Source organism: Oncorhynchus mykiss, chromosome 6, assembly GCF_057628025.1.
Source record: "Oncorhynchus mykiss isolate SJ-2025 chromosome 6, ASM5762802v1, whole genome shotgun sequence".
Taxonomy (NCBI): domain Eukaryota; kingdom Metazoa; phylum Chordata; class Actinopteri; order Salmoniformes; family Salmonidae; genus Oncorhynchus; species Oncorhynchus mykiss.
The window spans coordinates 58,108,582-58,127,675 of record NC_143027.1 but is presented as its reverse complement, the minus strand read 5'-3'; the positions used below and the strand labels follow the sequence as shown (position 1 = coordinate 58,127,675).

Below are 19,094 nucleotides of genomic sequence, written 5' to 3'. Positions count from 1 at the left end.
CCTCAGAGTGTTTTCTATCCGATACTACTAATAATATGCATATATTAGCAACTGGGACTGAGGAGCAGGCCGTTGACTTTGGGCACCTTTCATCCAAGCTACTCAATACTGCCCCTGCAGCCATAAGAAGTTGTTTAAGAGACCCAAATGCAGACACATGCGGCAGATGGTTGAGCTCCGATATTTATTATGACAAAAGGCGTAGACAAAAGGCAGGTCGGGTACAGGCGAGAGTTCATAAACCAGGTTAGAGTCCAGTACCAGGCTATAGGCAGGCTCGAGGTCAGGACAGGCAGGGGTTCAGAAAACCAGGTCAGAGTCCAAATGGTACAAGACGATAGGCAGACTTGAGGTCAGGCAGGCGGGCTCAAAGTCAGAACAGGCAAGGGTCAAAACCAGGAGGGCAAGAAAAGACAGACTGGGAAAGCAGGAGCTGAGAAACAAAACGCTGGTTGACTTGACAAACAAAACGAACTGGCACAGAGAGACAGGAAACACAGGAATAAATACACCAGGGAAAATAAGTGACACTTGGAGAGGGTGGAGACAAGCACAAGGACAGGTGAAACAGATCAGGGCGTGACACTTAAGTATATTTTAGCAATTACATTTACTTTTGACACTTAAGTATATTTATGATTTAGGGCTCCCGAGTAGCGCAGCGGTTTAAGGCACTGCATCTCAGTTCAAGAGGTGTCACTACAGTCCCTGGTTCAAATCCAGGCTGTATCACATCCAGCTGTGATTTTGAGTCCCATAGGGCAGCATTCATTCGGCCCAGCTTCATCCGGGCTATGCCTGGGTAGGCCGTCATTGTAAATAAGAATTTGTTCTTAACTGACTTGCCTAGTTAAATAAATAAAAAATATTATAATATAAAATACTTTCAAACTTTTACTGTAGTAGTATTTTACTGGATAACTTTCACTTTTACTTTAGTCATTTTCTATTAAGGTGTCTTTACTTTTACTCAAGTATGACAATTGGGGAACCTACTTTTTCCACCACTGATTAAATCCATTTGTCAGCTCCAGGTAGGCTACACAAGTGGCACAAATTGATTTGCAATGACTCCAGTGATATCGTCATTTCAACATATTTATTGTATAACATGGTAGGCTTCAGTAGCCTGAAGATGCAAATGTATCATTCTCTACATTTAATATCAGTTTCATTGTGGACTTTTTCCTGGAATGGATGCATGCTAGGGAGTTCTATAACTTCCATTTAAAGATTTCACTCGTGCTGCGCTCGAGACCCAAGACCTGAGCATGCGTAAGACCCTTTTTTCTATAAGTAGTCCACATCAGAATGCTGTTTAAACTACCTCAGAGCGAATTTATCTCATGCACTCTAGAGCGCCTAAAGTCGTTTTCCTGTTGTCTCCGGTTATGTCTTGGTGCGTGTCAGTTCTAGCATGTTAGCCTATGTTTTATGGAAAAAGAGTTGGAAATATGTGTCTCCATAATGACAATTTACATAGCCTACCAACAACTGGTAAAAAGTTGTCACAACGTGCAAGCATGCTGTTCTGTCTCCCCTCACTCAAGTGACTCCGCTGCCTGCTTCAGTGCTCAGTTCCAACACCCCCCTCCCCCCATTTAAAAAGTTATCTTATTTCAATAAAACTATACTAAATATACGTCACCAAATAGTTGATTAAAACATATTGTTTTGCAATGAAGGTCTACAGTAGCCTGTCCTCTGGGTACACTGACTTCAATACAAAACCTGGGAGGCTCATGGTTCTCACCCCCTTCCATAGACTTACACAGTAATTGTGACAACTTCCGGAGGACGTCCTCTAACTGCCACCACAACATCTATATTCTGCTGTTCATCTTCTGTTGACCCATACCCTCCACATACATTCCCCTTTTCATGCGTCTAGGATATTATTTATTTATTTAACTAGGCAAGTCAGTTAAGAACTAATTCTTAATTACAATGACGGCCTAGGAACAAGCCACCTTGCCTTGTTCAGGGGTAGAACGACAGATTTCTACCTTGTCAGCTCAGGGACTCAATCTAGCAACCTTTAAGTTCCTGGCCCAACAATCGAACCCCTTTGCTACCTGCCGTCCCTTTGTTTAGCTGCCGCTACCTGCCGCCCCTTTGTTTACCTGCAGCTACCTGCCGCCCCTTTGTTTACCTGCAGCTACCTGCTGCCCCTTTGTTTACCTGCAGCTACCTGCCGCCCCTTTGTTTACCTGCAGCTACCTGCCGCCGCTTTGTTTACCTGCAGCTACCTGCCGCCCCTTTGTTTACCTGCCGCTACCTGCCGCCCCTTTGTTTACCTGCAGCTACCTGCTGCCCCTTTGTTTACCTGCAGCTACCTGCCGCCCCTTTGTTTACCTGCCGCTACCTGCCGCCCCTTTGTTTACCTGCAGCTACCTGCTGCCCCTTTGTTTACCTGCCGCTACCTGCCGCCCCTTTGTTTACCTGCTGCCCCTTTGTTTACCTGCAGCTACCTGCCTCCCCTTTGTTTACCTGCCGCTACCTGCCGCCCCTTTGTTTACCTGCCGCTACCTGCCGCCCCTTTGTTTACCTGCTGCCCCTTTGTTTACCTGCAGCTACCTGCCTCCCCTTTGTTTACCTGCCGCTACCTGCCGCCCCTTTGTTTACCTGCCACCCCTTTGTTTACCTGCCGCTACCTGCCACCCCTTTGTTTACCTGCCGCCCCTTTGTTTACCTGCAGCTACCTGCCGCCCCTTTGTTTCCCTGCCGCTACCTGCCGCCCCTTTGTTTACCTGCCGCCCCTTTGTTTACCTGCCGCTACCTGCCGCCCCTTTGTTTCCCTGCCGCTACCTGCCGCCCCTTTGTTTACCTGCCGCTACCTGCCGCCCCTTTGTTTACCTGCAGCTACCTGCCTCCCCTTTGTTTACCTGCCGCCCCTTTGTTTACCTGCCGCCCCTTTGTTTACCTGCAGCTACCTGCCGCCCCTTTGTTTACCTGCCGCTACCTGCCGCCCCTTTGTTTACCTGCCGCCCCTTTGTTTACCTGCCGCTACCTGCCGCCCCTTTGTTTACCTGCCTCCCCTTTTGTTTACCTGCCGCCCCTTTGTTTACCTGCAGCTACCTGCCTCCCCTTTGTTTACCTGCCGCTACCTGCCGCCCCTTTGTTACCTGCCGCCCCTTTGTTTACCTGCCGCTACCTGCCGCCCTTTGTTTACCTGCCGCTACCTGCTGCCCCTTTGTTTACCTGCCGCCCCTTTGTTTACCTGCCGCTACCTGCCGCCCCTTTGTTTACCTGCCGCCCCTTTGTTTACCTGCAGCTACCTGCCGCCCCTTTGTTTACCTGCCGCCCTTTTGTTTACCTGCAGCTACCTGCCGCCTCTTCGTTTCCCTGCCACTACCTGCCGCCCCTTTGTTTACCTGCCGCCCCTTTGTTTACCTGCCGCTACCTGCTGCCCCTTTGTTTACCTGCTGCCCCTTTGTTTACCTGCCGCCCCTTTGTTTACCTGCCGCTACCTGCCGCCCCTTTGTTTACCTGCCGCCCCTTTGTTTACCTGCAGCTACCTGCCGCCCCTTTGTTTACCTGCCGCCCTTTTGTTTACCTGCAGCTACCTGCCGCCTCTTCGTTTCCCTGCCACTACCTGCCGCCCCTTTGTTTACCTGCCGCCCCTTTGTTTACCTGCCGCTACCTGCTGCCCCTTAAGCCTTTGTCTCACAGCCCTTTGTCTCCTGTTTCCAATAAATGACATTATATTAAAGTTCAAAGTGACATTCTATTATGTATCATTAACGCGTTGTGGAAAAGGCTGAATCATGGGTCTAATAGCATTGGTAGATTATTTTTAGGAAACAATAAGAAAGCATTAAATAATTCAATTATCTGATTAACACCACAACACCAAGCACCATTTTATTCAGTAGATAGTCTGTGTGGTAATGGCTATTTGCTCCATGTGTCACACTTTATCATAAATGTCATGTTTACACCAGGGGTGAAAGTTGAAAGTTGGTACGGTCTGGTACGGTGTCCCCACAAAATAAATAGCGAGGGTTTGCTGTACTGGTAAAATACAATATATCACAATAATTGAAATTTAAAATGTTTTTTATTATTACCGCTTGGCAGAGGCATGAACATTTTGCAAATGGACATGAAAACAGGTGGTGCCTATGCTCCAAAATGTCATGCAAAAACACTGAAATTATGCCACGGCAGAGATGAGTGGCCGACACCAAGACGCACGCAGACAGCAGTGGACGCATATATTCTGGCCTAAATACAAACGCCAAATGTCATGACACTTTTTGGTGTTTTGTGTAACAGCTGTCTCTCTCAATTCACCATTGTTTGGGGGCTGGAAGTATGTTGTGAGTGGATAAACGTTGCTCGGGTAGCCTAGTAAAGGGGCCGATGTTTGACAAGCTGATTAAAACATCATGACTGGTTTTGTTGATGCCATAATAAAAGGTCATACATTTGAAATGTTTCATGTCAAATCTTTACCACTAGGCCCAGATAAATGCTATTGAATTGATAGGGATTCTATATGCAATTCTATATTTAGGCCCATACATTTTTTTCCGGAAAAGAGGTCCGTACCAGGAAGAAATGAATTATACTTTCCCCGCTGTTTCATACTCAGGACTTGGTCTGCAAACACTATTAAAAGGTATGCTGGAATGTGTTGCAAGTCCCACAGTATCAGTTGAAGTTTGTCTCCATCATCTTTTGACTGGAAGAGTCTTTCACAGAGGAGTGCTCTGGGCGGCCCTTACGTGAAAGGGCAAGAAACCACAGGAACAAGAAGACACCTGTAGTAGTAATCATTTTGGAGGGATTGAAAAGCAACAAATCACTCAGCGATCACTCAGATTTAAAGCAGTCAATCATATATCTTTCCTTAGAGAGGTTGTGTGTGATAGGATACTGACCCTGGAAGCAGTTGAATATACTGAAGAGGTACAGTCCAGGGAGAGAAAGGGGGCCGTAGGTGCAGAATGCCAACCCCCATGGTACTCCTAGCACACAGCTGAGCCCCAGGACCGTGGCCCAGTCCTTCCACATCCTACCCTTCCCTCTCTGCCCCCACAGCTTCACCACCACCACACTTAGAATGGCTGTGTTGAAGAGGAAGACCAGGCCCAGATATCCACTCACTGTGATGTAGCTGACCACGACTCCAGGGCTGTCTGTTGCACTGCTTATCCAACATCTGCAGTTAGACAAGAGTCCATTTGAACCTTTGCTTGTTTTCATGGCTACACATACAGTATATTTAAATATTAGCTTCCTATGGCAAAATACTGTGAATTGAACCTCACATGTCTGTTGATGAGCCGTTATTGGCCCCCGTCATGTAGAAGCTATGTATGCCGTAGACTCCTGAGAAACGACAGGCCATCACAGTTGCAGTGGGTATGCCTGGAATCAAGGACTGCATTTAGACTATACATTGTATGGTGTAGAATATCGCTCAACTGTCAAAGAAAGAAAAAAATACTTATGAGTGGAACTTGTGATCTCACCCCATCCAACCAGGCTCAGTTTGAGCAGGTATTTCCTGACATAGATGTTGAAGACGCGGACTAACAGCATGTAGAGATGGAAGCCTTCAATGGCCAGCCAGGTGAAGGTGGACAGGAGAGCCCAGTGCAGTATCAACCCAAAGGCCAGACAGACATGTCCCTCAGCCCCATCAGCCTCATGCCACACCCACCACTCGCTCAAGAGGTAGGAGAGGTGTAGAAACAGGAGCGCTCCTGTCAGCTGCACATGAATGGATATTGACTGTTCAGAATGCCCCTTCCTATGGGGACAGAAAAGAAGAGGCTCAGGCCCACAGAGATGTTTACATAATGTATACCATTTATGCTATATTTCTGCCTTTGTCTGTGTACAGATTAAAGGGCTGAAGTGAGGTCTCTTGCTTACCTCTATTTTATCGCTCAATATTTTTGACACATACGTTTGTGAATGTGTACTATTGTGTAGCTGCATTGTGAATGGTTTACCTACTCTGTTTATTTTCAATGAATAGAGAATACTTACCTAAGACAAGTGTACATGACAAGGGTTACTGTGGTGAAAACCACAGAGAATGATGAACCAATGTAGGAGATGTAGCCGAGGTTGGCAGCATTCACAGGGTCTACCGACAAATTTGAGTTCTGTCAGTGAGAAAATAGGATAAGGAATCAAGAGTATGTTACCAGCTAGGACTTACCATACAAAAAAATGATGTAATTATTAAAGTGATAGTTAAAACTTCTTATGTCTGGGGGCAGTATTCAAACTTCTACAGATGCACAATCGAGAGCATCCTGGCGGGCTGTATCACCGCCTGGTATGGCAACTGCACCGCCCTCAACCGTAAGGCTCTCCAGAGGGTAGTGAGGTCTGCACAACGCATCACCGGGGGCAAACTACCTGCCCTCCAGGACACCTACACCACCCGATGTCACAGGAAGGCCATAAAGATCATCAAGGACATCAACCACCCGAGCCACTGCCTGTTCACCCCGCTATCATCCAGAAGGCGAGGTCAGTACAGGTGCATCAAAGCTGGGACCGAGAGACTGAAAAACAGCTTCTATCTCAAGGCCATCAGACTGTTAAACAGCCACCACTAACACTGAGTGGCTGCTGCCAACACACTGACACTGACTCAACTCCAGCCACTTTAATAATGGGAAATGATGTAAATATATCACTAGCCACTTTAAGCAATGCTACCTTATATAATGTTACTTACCCTACATTATTCATCTCATATGCATACGTATATACTGTACTCTATATCATCGACTGTATCCTTATGTAATACATGTATCACTAGCCACTTTAAACTATGCCACTTTGTTTACATACTCATCTCATTTGTACATACTGTACTCGATACCATCTACTGTATCTTGCCTATGCTGCTCTGTACCATCACTCATTCATATATCCTTATGTACATATTCTTTATCCCCTTACACTGTGTACAAGACAGTAGTTTTGGAATTGTTAGTTAGATTACTTGTTATTACTGCATTGTCGGAACTAGAAGCACAAGCATTTCGCTACACTCGCATTAACATCTGCTAACCATGTGTATGTGACAAATAAAATTTGATTTGATTTGATTTGAGTATTGAGTAGCTTGGATGAATAAGGTGCCCAGAGTAAACTGCCTGCTACTCAGACCCATTTGCTAATATATGTATATTATTAGTATATTTGGATAGAAAACACTCTGAAGTTTCTAAAACTTTTTGAATGATGTCTGTGAGTATAACAGAACTCATATGGCAGGCAAAAACCTGAGACAAAATCCAACCAGGAAGTGGGAAATCTGATGTTGGTCGTTTTTCAACTCATTCTCTATTGAAGATACAGAGGGATATTGGTCATGTTGCACTTCCTAAGGCTTCCACTAGAGGTCGACAGTCTTTAGAAACTTGTTTGAGGCTTCTACTGTAAAGGAGGGGCTCATAAGGGCTCTTTGAGTCAGTGGTCTGGCAGAGTGCCACAAGCTCTTGACGCTCGTTCACGTGGGAGTTCGCTCACGTTCCATTGAATTTCTGAAGACAAAAGAATTCTCCGGTTGGAACATTATTGAAGATTAATGTTAAAAACTTCCTAAAGATTGATTCTATACATCGTTTCACATGTTTATACGGACTGTAACGGAACAGCTCCTAGTGAATGCGCTTCGTGAGTTTTGATTTGTTTACAAAACGCGCTAACAAAATTAAAATTAGGATTCCTGGGAGTGCATTATGATGAAGATCATCAAAGGTAAGTGAATATTTATAATGTTATTTCTGACTTCTGACGACTGCACAATATGGCGGATATCTTTTTGGCTTGTTTGGTCTCTGAGCGCCGTACTCAGATTATTACATGGTTTGCTTTTTCCGTAAAGCTTTTTTGAAATCTGACACAGCGGTTGCATTAAGGAGAAGTGTACCTAAAGTTCCATGCATAACACTTGTATTGTCATCAACATTTATTATGAGAATTTCTGTAAATTGATGTGGCTCTCTGCAAAATCACCAGATATTTTTGGAACTACTGAACATAACGCGCCAATGTATACTGAGGTTTTTTGATATAAAAATTTTATCGAACAAAACATACATGTATTGTGTAACATGAAGTCCTATGAGTGTCATCTGATGAAGATCATCAAAGGTTAGTGATAAATTCTATCTCTATTTCTGATTTTTGTGACTCCTCTCTTTGGCTGGAAAAATGGCTGTGTTTTTCTGTGACTTGGCTCTGACCTAACATAATCGTTTGTGGTGCTTTCACCGTAAACGCCTATTTGAAATCGGACACTGTGGTGGGATTAACAAGAAGTGTAACTTTAAAATGGTGTGAAGTACTTCTATGTTTGAGGAATTTTAATTATGGGATTTCTGTTGTTTTGATTTTGGCGCCCTGCACTTTCACTGGCTGTTGTCATATCGATCCCGTTAGCGGGATCTCAGCCCTAAGAAATTAACATTTCCAATGCAAGTTAATGGTACCTATTAGCATTGTTTGGACTTCATGTCCAAATTATCTTAAAGTATCTACAATTGATTGCGTAGCGCAATTAAGTTACTTGTAGATGATTTGGACATGAAGCGCAAAATATGCTAATATCTGTATCGTTGCCTTGCATTGGATTTGTGCCAAAACATTAGCATTTGGTAACGATGGCCAGGTAAACAAACCAAAGCATGGATTTCTGTCATACCTTGTCGATGGACCGCTTATAGAGTAAGGAAACCAATATGACATTTTGTCATTTGAGTGAACTATCCCTTTAAAGTGAGCGTTTTGAAGACTTCTATATCAGTCTTTGCATGTATTACACAGTTATGATTTGTATAGAGTTATTCAAATAACTAAAGTAATGACCTATACAACAACTGTATCACGTATTTACCACAAGCACTGCAAAGAAGCTGAGATGGTTACAGCTGCACACAAACTCTCCGTGAATGAGGGTGGTAATACAACCCTCTGAGCTCCAGTCCCCTGCAGACAGAAAAGCCACAAAAGTCACACACACACATATTGCGAAGGTACAAGAGTTCAACACCCACCCACACACCCACAAATGTCCACACACACAGGAAAAGAACACGCTAGTCCACCGCAGTGGTTCCACCACTAAAAGATGAGTCAAGCCATGGCCCCTACCTTCGCCATTCTTATTTTCTGAGTCCTTCCAGAAAACACAAGTCCCTCTCTCAGTCTGAAACAAAGGCAATGTAAAACACACACTGTTCATTGAAGGATAGACTAGACTGATATTTGTCTCAGAGATACAGTAGGTGCACAGTCACATTCCGCCAGTAAGTGTTGAACGTTCAAGTGGACTCCATTCACCCACCACATTTGTGTTTCTGAAGGCGATTCTGACAGGCTGGTCAAGGTCACTCACACTGTGGTCCCCCACCCTCACAGCCAGCACAGACTGCCCAAGGACTTCCCCTGATCTAGAGCCTTGAACCGGGCTAAGCTGTTGGTAACATTGGAGGGAAGTGCAACAGAAAGCAGCAGCAGACGAGCAAACGTCATTCAGAGAGGTCTTATGTGCCTTTCGCTTTCATAAAACCCTTCCTCAATAAATGACTTCATGATATTAAATAATATATTCATTGTTTTACTGTAGTGCTGAATTGTATACCGGATAGTGGTACTATTTTGTCCATTACCATTGGTTGGTTTCAGCTAAAACAAAGAATAGCCTACTGTTTGAGTCAGTTACCAACCTTGAATAGAGAGCTGTTGAGTACAGCCATTGTAATTTGCACATAGTCAGTGCTAATAGAGTCGTTCCTCTTGCTTCTCTGGAGAGCATGTGCAGGAATGTGCACTCTGTGTCCAGAATTCGTGCTCTCTTCTGCCTATGGTGGAATTAATGGACATTGCAGTTTTAAGTGCAACATATCCATCAGAAATACCGAAAATTGCAATATGCAGCAATAAAAAAAATAAACAAGAGACTCGACTGTGTCTGAAGTCTTTGTTGCTGCACCCCGGTATATATGGCTGAACCAGAAGGTTGTGAGATCAACAGCAATGAATTCATGATCTCACCTGATTGGATGAGTTGACAGACCATCTGTAGAAGTTTGGGATGGCCATTCTGGTCATTGGAATGCATATTGTAATTCTATCCTCGTAACACCTACCGAAAACACACATCATCTTACATGATTTGAACCCCTTTTCTTATATTCAACTTAATCAATGTAATGAACGGATATCAAATGGTTATCAAATCCCATATAGCTCAGTTGGTAGCGCATGGTGCTTGCAACGTCAGGATCGTGGGTTTGTTTCCCTCGGGGGACAAGTATGTAAAAGGACAAATATGTGTCCACTCACTACTATAAGGTGCTCTGGATGAAAGCGCTAAATGACTAAAATGTCAACTTAATGGACATTCCCATATGGACTAGTGAGATGTTTAACTGTGTAGTTACAAGGATAAACAGGTACTGGCTTTTTTTTTGTTTATATCCGTGGCACATTAAAATCCCATTACAATAGGGGATAAGGACTTTTATTGGAGTACCTGGTCCACACCACTTCGGTGCGAAGACAATCTCGAAGAGCATCTTTACAGTTTGGAAGATTGTCTGGAAACGTTATTGACAAGGTTAATCCTTATGTCACTCTGGAAACGACAAAAATCCATACAAGGTACCAATGCTTCATCTCAAGACAAACACATCAAAACAAACAGATGAAAAACTACTGTCGGGCACTAAAGCCAATGATGATGACAAAAACTCAGTGGGGACCATGTCAATCCGAGGTGGCATACCTTGGTCCTCGAGAGCCACAGTGAGTGTATGCTTTTTTTCAGCCCTGTTGAGACACACCTGGTTGAACTAATCGTGTATCTTTTTTTAACAGACCTTGATTAGGTATCTTATTTGAAAATGATAGTTCTCCAGGCCAGGATTGGCCACCCCAGATATACAATTAATTGGCCCACCCCTTTTCACTGATGTCCATGTTTGTTCAAAAATCTTTACATAACCTCGACCTATACTCATCCACACGTGCCATCCATTTTAACACTTGCTCGACACATAGAAACAAACAGGAGCTTACCATTGGTTCTCAGGGTTGCAGGGATGCATATAAATATTATAAATAAATAACTGGTCTTCATCACTCTCTCCCTCTTTCAGTCTGTGACCGCTGATGGGCAAATGGTCTGTCTTGTTAGTTGATCTTTGCTCGTGTGTTGTTGTTTCCTGGTTTCATATCATTACTATAATTAGAGAGGGGGTTGGACATATTTGTATGTGCAGGAAGTTAATTGAGTATCCTGTAGGCTATGACATTACAAAACTGGGTGAATAAAAGTAGGCTATTGTAGACACAGCATGTAATGAATACAACACTTATATTTATTAGACAATATAAATGTTAAAAAACATACTGTTCATAAGACGTCTCCAGATACAATTTAAGAAAAATCATCAAGAATAACACAATAATGTGCAGGAAGTTAATTGAGTATACTGTAGGCTATGGCATTACAAAACTGGGTGAATAAAAGTAGGCTATTGTAGACACATCATGTAATGAATACAACACTTATATTTATTAGACAATATAAATGTTAAAAAACATACTGTTCATAAGACGTCTCCAGATACAAAGCTTGAAAGCTTTTGTCCTTTGTAGTCCTTTGGGTGGGGGTGGGGGGATGGTTAATGTTAGGTAAATCAATATAATCAAAACATTTCAGTGAGAATCATCAACAAAAAAAATGCTTTTTTTTACCTTTATTTAACTAGGCAAGTCAGTTAAGAACAAATTCTTATTTTCAATGACAGCCTAGGAACAGTGGGTTAACTGCCTGTTCAGGGGCAGAACGACAGATTTGCACCTTGTCAGCTCGGGGATTTGAACTTGCAACCTTTCAGTTACTAGTCCAATGCTCTAACCACTAGGCTACAGTGCTGTATATGGTGGCATTTCTCAGCATCTCTAAGACTCATTCTGACACTCACCAGAAAATTGCTAGAAAAGAGGATCTCTGTTTCACAATCATATGCAAATGGAAAATCGTGTGTGCATTTGAGAACCTAGTGCTCCCAGTGAGACACTTTCTGCAGAAGTGATATTAGTTCAAATGTAGAAAACATTACCAGATTGCAACACACTTTACATAGTTGAGTTAGAAAATCAAGTGATTGATTGTGAAACTAATAATGATGAGGCGGTGTGAAAAGGTTTATGCAGGAAACTAAATGGTATGCAGGAAACTAAATGGTATGCAGGAAACTAAATGATATGCAGGAAACTAAATGGTATGCAGGAAACTAAATCCTTTGGTTTGCCCCTGACTAATTATGCACCAGTCAGTTCCGCAACTTGAGATCGGATATTTAATGAAGGTTGATAATCATAAACAACGTACACTTCAAGTAAAATGATTCCCTCAAAGCACTTTCCCAATAAATACATTGGAATGATACAGAAGAAAATGCATGTCACGTTGGTATAAATGGATTCGGGAGACAGGCGCAGGAATGCGTAATAGTTTTTTTTATTCAGCCCCAAATTACGGCGTGCCGTGTAAAGGCACGGGGACGAAGACCAAACAAACACGTAACAAAGACACAGGGTTGAAACCCAAACAAAAGAACGAGGAGTACCTTGAATAAATAACACACGCGCATGATGATTAACACACGGGACGAGACCCGTAGTCATCTGCTCCATCCACAAGGCCACAAAAGCCCAAAACACACAGCACATGTACTCACACGCACACAACCGGTGTAGAAACCATAACTCAATTTGAAAGAGAAAGAAAGAGACAATGCATATGCCATTAGACACAAAAGCCAAAACTCCCCTTGCCATCTAAGAAGATATGGGTGATCTCCATTGTGGACAGACATTGTTTACTGGTAGGGGTTGTTGCCAGGGAACATCTCCTCCTTGGGTTTGGCTGTAGAGGTGTTCAGAGCTGCTGATGTGCTCTTGGTATTCGCCGCCCGCTCCCTGTCTTTCCTGGCAGTGCCACAGATCCATAGGAATATAAAGAATCCTTCGAGAGAGAAACACAGACAGATCATCACTCAGACTCCACCCACATAGGTGCTCACTAATAGGTGCTTTCAAGATCATAGGGCCACATTTTCTCTACCTGACACTCCTCTCAATTTGTACATAATCTTATTTGATCTCCACTCTCTTCCCTTCCACCCCTCAACATCAGCTTTACTATCTCTTTCTGTCCCTGTCTTTCGTGATGTTCCCTGGGTCACCTTGGAGGGAGTTGAAAATGCTGAACAGGTAGAGGATGGGAAGGTTGACATAGCCGTAGCTGAGGAAGGCCAGGCCCCAGGTGATGCCCAGCAGGCAGGTCAGACCCAGGACGGTGCCGATGTCCTTCCAGGCCAGGCTTGCCTTCCCAGGCTTGCCCTTACTGCCATAGCGCTGCAGCTGGCAGATCCGGGTGGTCACCGTTAACAGAATGCCAGAGTTAAGGACAAAGATGATGGTGAAGTAGGCCAGGTTCATACTGTAGAAGAAGGGGATGTCCGTGATCCAGCAGCTGGGGTGGGGAGAGAGCCCTGGTTAAAACGCAGTGACGCAGTGATTAAACTGTGATTCGACTGGACAAACTGCATCTGGCCTTTACCAATACACATAATCATATTCACCTTGTCATATTCACCTTGTCCTCAACATTCTCCACATAGAACGTTCATTAGGAACATCAATATGCTGTACATTGGGCCACCCCTGAAATTGTACTGATAAAAAGTGAACGTTCAAAAAGAGAAAGATAACATTTACTCACATTGTATTTGTCCGGTTAGTGTCTGCCATAGTCATTTCTGTAGGTCCATATAGCGGTTTGATATCCTTGACCGCCAATGAAACTCCCACAACGATACCAGGGAGTCCTGAACAGTGCACACACAGGATGAGTGTATTCACATGTCCGACCACGGTTCCGTGTCCGCAAACTCTTGTTCCACTGTGTCTCTCACCTGAATGAGCATGTTTAGAACTGATTCACTTACCCCAGCCAATGGCAGACAGCTTGGCCATGTAGTGTCGGTAGTAGGTGTTGAACACCTTGACCAGGAGGAGATACAGGTGGACAGCTTCAATGGCCATCCAGGTGAAACAGCTGAGGAGGCTGTAGTGAATGGCCGCCGCAATGAAGACACACACGCCCCTGATGCCCAGACTGGCCCCCCACTCGTTGAGCAGGAACGAGGTGTTGAGCAGGAACAAAGCCCCGCTCAGTGACACGTGGATGCTGTTGGCGTTGTCCGCCCTGGAGTTCCTAAAGCAAGGGCACGACCGTATCAGACAACTGATAAAACAGCGGGGATAGATGACTAGTACGGGTGCAGTCATCTATACAGGCGCAGGGATAACTACACGGGCCATGCTGAAATAGACACGGGATGAAACATACAGCGGAAGAGATCCAATTCAAAATGGAGAACGAAGGGAAAAGCGGGCAGGCGGCATTTTGGTGAGGTGGGGGTCACATACGTGGTGATGACGTAGGTGAGGAAGGATATGGCGGTGAAGAAGGCCGACAAGCCACAGCCAATGTAGCTGATGTAAGACAAGACCTGCCAGTGCACACCGTCAATAGATAGGTCGGCGATCTGGAAGGGACAAGAATGGATACGGCGTGACGACTATCACCAGGTGACATTTATGATAGGATGATGTAGATGAATTGGTGGATATAAATGGCTCACCAGCAGCACGGCGAACGGCGTAGCGTGGTTACAGATGCACTCCACCACGCTGTCGTTGATCTTAGTAACGCATCCATCCGTTTTCCAAAAGACAGTGTCTGGGAGGTTTATGTTCCCTGTTTGGAAGAGAGTACCCTTTTTTAGTCATTCACAAATGCAGTCAGTACGTGTACAGCTTATATTGCCATATGAGGCAACAACAGAATGTTATGCAAAGGACTGTGGTATGCAATGGACTGTAGTTTTATGTAAACACAGTTACTGTAGGCTTACATACTGTAACAGAAATCAACCCACCATATTCATTGAAATATTGACACGACAGGCTGTAATTCACCTGTAGAGAAAAAAATAATCACTGATTCGGTAATGCATTAATAGAATCAACTGTGAACTACAGTGAGCTACAAAATTATTGGGACAGTAACACATTTTTTGTTGTTTTGGCTCTATACTCTATACTATAGGCTCTATAGTATTTTGGATGTGATGACTATGAGGTTCAAATGCAGACTGTCCGCTTTCATTTGAGGGTTTTTTCATCCATATCGGGTGAACCGTTTAGAACAATAATAATGACGAGTGAGAAAGTTACAGATGCACAAATATCAAACCCCCAAGACATGCCAAACTCTCACTATTACAATAACAGGGGAGGTTCGCATTTTTGTTGGGGGGAATGATACGTGTTCGTCTGCAACTTTCTCACTCAACATTATTCACGATTCCTTCAGGACTATCTGTAATCATGGCAGCATCTACATTAATGTGTTAAAGTGTTAAGAGACATATTATATTGTTATTTACAATATAAGTGACTCCAGAATGAAACAACACATTATTTACCATTCATTTATATTGGGCACAAAGTAATCTGAAACACAACCAAAACAAACAGCAAATGCATCCAACAGGTTTGTAGATTCACAAGCTTGATGTAATAATTGTGTGCTGGGAATATGGGACCAAATACTAAACTTTTGATTACTTCAATACACATATAAATGAATGAGTCCCAATACATTTGGTCCCCTAAAATGGAGAGACTATATCCAAAAAGGGCTGTAATTTCGAAACAGTTCCCCCGATATGGATGAAAATACCCGAAAATGTGGGCTTGACAGTCTGCACTTTAACCTCATAGTCCTGGAGTACAGAGCCAAAACAACCAAGAATCTGTCACTATCTCAAAACATTTGAGATAGTCTCAATTACAGGAACATCCTAAATCTTATGACGACAATTTACTGGTATTATAAGGTCAAGCAATTTGAACTTCATCTTGAGTGGAGTGATCAAGTTCTGAAGTTGTCTGCCGCCATCCACCTCTATCCGTATGGCCATGGTTCTCACGAGTTCCTCTTTAAACTGGATAGAAGAGGGTGATAATGACATGGAGGATTATGAGGGTTTGCGATTTCATGAAAGCCCAGCCCATCAAACCACAAAATGTTTGATTTATTTTGAATTTACTGAATTGGAAGAATGATTGAATTCAATTATAGAATAGATGCTCAATATGAGAAGTCCTACCAAGAACTGATTGGGTGATTTATAGGTGACCACGCCCACTCTCCTATTTTCCTCCGGGATGTTCTGGAGTGCGTCAATAGGGATCCATGTTTCCGGAATGTAAGAGTTGTTCTCAGGGAGGAGCTGAATCATTTCAGCGAGAAAGGAAAATACCTAGCTGACACACTATACTCATTATCATTAGAGGGTCCCCTTCTGCAGTCAGAGTATTACAATATGTAAATAAAATATACACAGACCACATATTTACTCAGGACATACACTACCGTTCCAAAGTTTGGGGTCACTTAGAAATGTCATTGTTTTTGAAAGAAAAGTACATTTAAAAAAACATTTAAAAAAAAAAATCAGAACAACAGTTTTCAGCTATGCTCACATAATTCCAAAAGGGTTTTCTAATGCTCAATTAGCCTTTTAAAATGATAAACTTGGTTTAGCTAACACAACGTGCCATTGGAACACAGGAGTGATGGTTGCTGATAATGAGCCTCTGTACGCCTATGTAGATATTCCATAAAAAAGCAGTCGTTTCCAGCTACAATAATCATTTACAACATTAACAATGTCTACACTTTATTTCTGATCAATTTGATGTCATTTTAATGGACAACAAAATGTGCTTTTCTTTCAAAAACAAGGACATTTCAAAGTGACCCCAAACTTTTGAAAGGTAGTGTATACATTTGGAACTCACACATGTTCTATAGGATGGGTTCCTCTCTGACCTCAATCTGAGACAAGATGCCTAAACACAAACCCAGATACAGCAGCCCTACCTCTGGGGCTTTTATTTTCACCATCTTGTCATCCGCACTGGTTAGGTTGGTCAGGTTAAACACAGTCAGAGCCAGATTCCTGAGGTTGTAGTACACAGGCTCTCCGGTGATTGAGATGTTCATCATGTTGTGTATCAGGCCCCGTTCAACGCTGCAAATACAGCACAGAGACAGGGCAGCTCATCAAAGTTACGTCTCTTTCAGAAGTCAATGGAAACAGGTTGGCTGGTCACTTACCCAATAAACATCATCCTCATGGTCCAATCGTTTTTGAACAGGTCTGCACACATATTTCGCATGTTCAGGACCCTTTTAAGATCCTTTGGACCCTCACTGGGATGGTCTTGTATCTCTCTCATCAGGGCAGTGATTGCTGTCCCAGTACACTTGGTGACCTCACACATGGAGGAAACTGAGGGACAAAAAAAAAAGTGTTACGGTTCAGTAAGGTTTATTACTGTCATTTTGTTATGACTATATAACACCTCTGACATCACAGAGGAATCACAGCTACAGTTTCACGTTTCATTCAGAATTTTCGAGATTACGAATAGACAAAAAAAAAAAAGGTAGGTTCACATATGTTGAAGATCAACTTGCTGGTTGAGTTCTCGACGACAGAAATCTGCGCCGTCTGACACTCAGTGAGGTTAATAGAGGTCAAGTTCATTGAGGTGCACTCAACATAGCTTTCAATGAACCAAAAGCATTTCAGATCGTCATCGGCTTTATCGTTGATGGTGATAGTCTTGTTCGGCAGGTTTATTGTCATTGAAATCTCCCCAGTTGTGGTGTTAAAATAAAAGGTATCATCTATGGAAATGAAATAGCAATAGATAAACATCTCGACCGTGCATAAAGTTATTATTATTTGGTTGATACCCCACAATTCAATTTATGAGTTACAACAACCATGAATGGGGTTATATACAGCTTTTTGCCTAATTATTACAACAGCATAAAATAATTGTACCAATATCAACCCAAATCAAGTGTACTTAAGCCCTCCATATCAATTGGGGAGGACGGCATCGTGGTAGTTGCTGGAGCGGAACGAGTGGAATGGTAGCAAATACATCAACCACATGGTTCCCATGTGTTTGATGCCATTCCATTAGCTCTGTTCCACCCATTATTATGAGCCGTCCTCCCCACATCAGCCTCCACTGATTTGGTCCCACAGTGCATTAAAACGAAACACAGTTTGAGCTCACTAGTCAAATCAAATCAAATTGTATTTGTCACATGCGCCCGAATGCAACAGGTATATAGACCTTACAGTAAAATGCTTACTTACAAGCCCTAACCAAAAATGCAGTTAAAAAATTAAAAAAATAGCTACAAAAAAAATAAGAATAAGAAATAAAAGTAACAAATAAGTAAAGGGCATCAGTAAAATAACAATAGCGAGGCTATATACAGGGGGTACCGGTACAGAGTCAGTGTGCGTGGGGCACCGGTTAGTTGAGATGTGCTCGTACCTGAATTTGAGCAATTCATAGCCAGTGTTCCAGATATCAGTAGAAGTAGACGCAGAGGAAACATTGTGGCTGTTTTAAGGGTAGAACAGTAGAAAACATGAATGACCAAAAACATACATTACAAAGTAATCCTTGTTTTCAACATACTGCCATAGCCCTTGCCACTCATTCAACATCACACTCAGTAAAGTACACAATGCAGCCCGAGAATTTCATTTCAGCTTGACACCGAGGCTAACACTACTTAATACCACAAGGTATACCTACAAAACCTAGCCATGCGTTCTGATAATCAACACGGTGATCTCTGCTTATTCCCAGACATATCATTCTGCCGTCACTCAGGTAAGACAATGACACAACATTATCAACACAATAGCTGAACTTGACAATGACAAAATAGGATGGATTCATATTCCGTTACACACAAACACGTACACTTACTTACACGCTAGGAGTTGATTTCACTCACATTTGATGTCCTTGTGGGGTGAGCAAATGATGTGTGAAACCACTGTGTGCTTTGTAGAGATAAACACATCATTGGACAGAGTAAACTCCCATCCCATTTGTATTTCCAACTGTGCCTTGAACAAACGTCT

At 43.0% G+C, this 19,094-nt stretch overlaps 2 protein-coding genes across 7 annotated transcripts; both read right to left on the bottom strand.

The window, feature by feature from the left end:
* Positions 1-4,041: 4,041 nt before the first annotated feature.
* Positions 4,042-11,228, bottom strand: LOC110526235 (adhesion G protein-coupled receptor G5). Of its 2 annotated transcripts, XM_021607030.3 has the most exons (12): positions 11,062-11,228; positions 10,517-10,580; positions 10,036-10,126; positions 9,708-9,842; positions 9,326-9,454; positions 9,133-9,187; positions 8,876-8,967; positions 6,004-6,122; positions 5,481-5,761; positions 5,277-5,376; positions 4,887-5,167; positions 4,042-4,766 (listed from the first exon to the last, which is right to left on the bottom strand). In XM_021607030.3, exons 1-12 carry the CDS (start codon positions 11,120-11,122, stop codon positions 4,657-4,659), a joined length of 1,518 nt encoding a protein of 505 aa, XP_021462705.3. In that variant the 5' UTR covers positions 11,123-11,228; the 3' UTR covers positions 4,042-4,656. The 2 variants fall into 2 exon arrangements, with proteins under 2 accessions (XP_021462705.3, XP_021462706.3); XM_021607031.3 differs by lacking the exon at positions 9,326-9,454.
* Positions 11,229-11,538: 310 nt separating this feature from the next.
* Positions 11,539-19,090, bottom strand: LOC110526233 (adhesion G protein-coupled receptor G5). Of its 5 annotated transcripts, none has more exons than XM_090238418.1 (14): positions 18,941-19,090; positions 18,493-18,561; positions 17,591-17,824; positions 17,249-17,423; positions 17,012-17,162; positions 16,236-16,358; positions 15,951-16,070; positions 15,000-15,039; positions 14,703-14,818; positions 14,488-14,606; positions 14,004-14,272; positions 13,778-13,883; positions 13,239-13,528; positions 11,539-13,018 (listed from the first exon to the last, which is right to left on the bottom strand). In XM_090238418.1, exons 2-14 carry the CDS (start codon positions 18,554-18,556, stop codon positions 12,873-12,875), a joined length of 1,953 nt encoding a protein of 650 aa, XP_090094544.1. In that variant the 5' UTR covers positions 18,557-18,561; positions 18,941-19,090; the 3' UTR covers positions 11,539-12,872. The 5 variants fall into 5 exon arrangements, 3 of the variants coding, with proteins under 3 accessions (XP_090094544.1, XP_090094545.1, XP_036836481.2); XM_090238419.1 differs by having other exon boundaries at positions 18,937-19,050; XR_016496777.1 differs by having other exon boundaries at positions 13,239-13,547; positions 18,493-18,946.
* Positions 19,091-19,094: the final 4 nt, after the last annotated feature.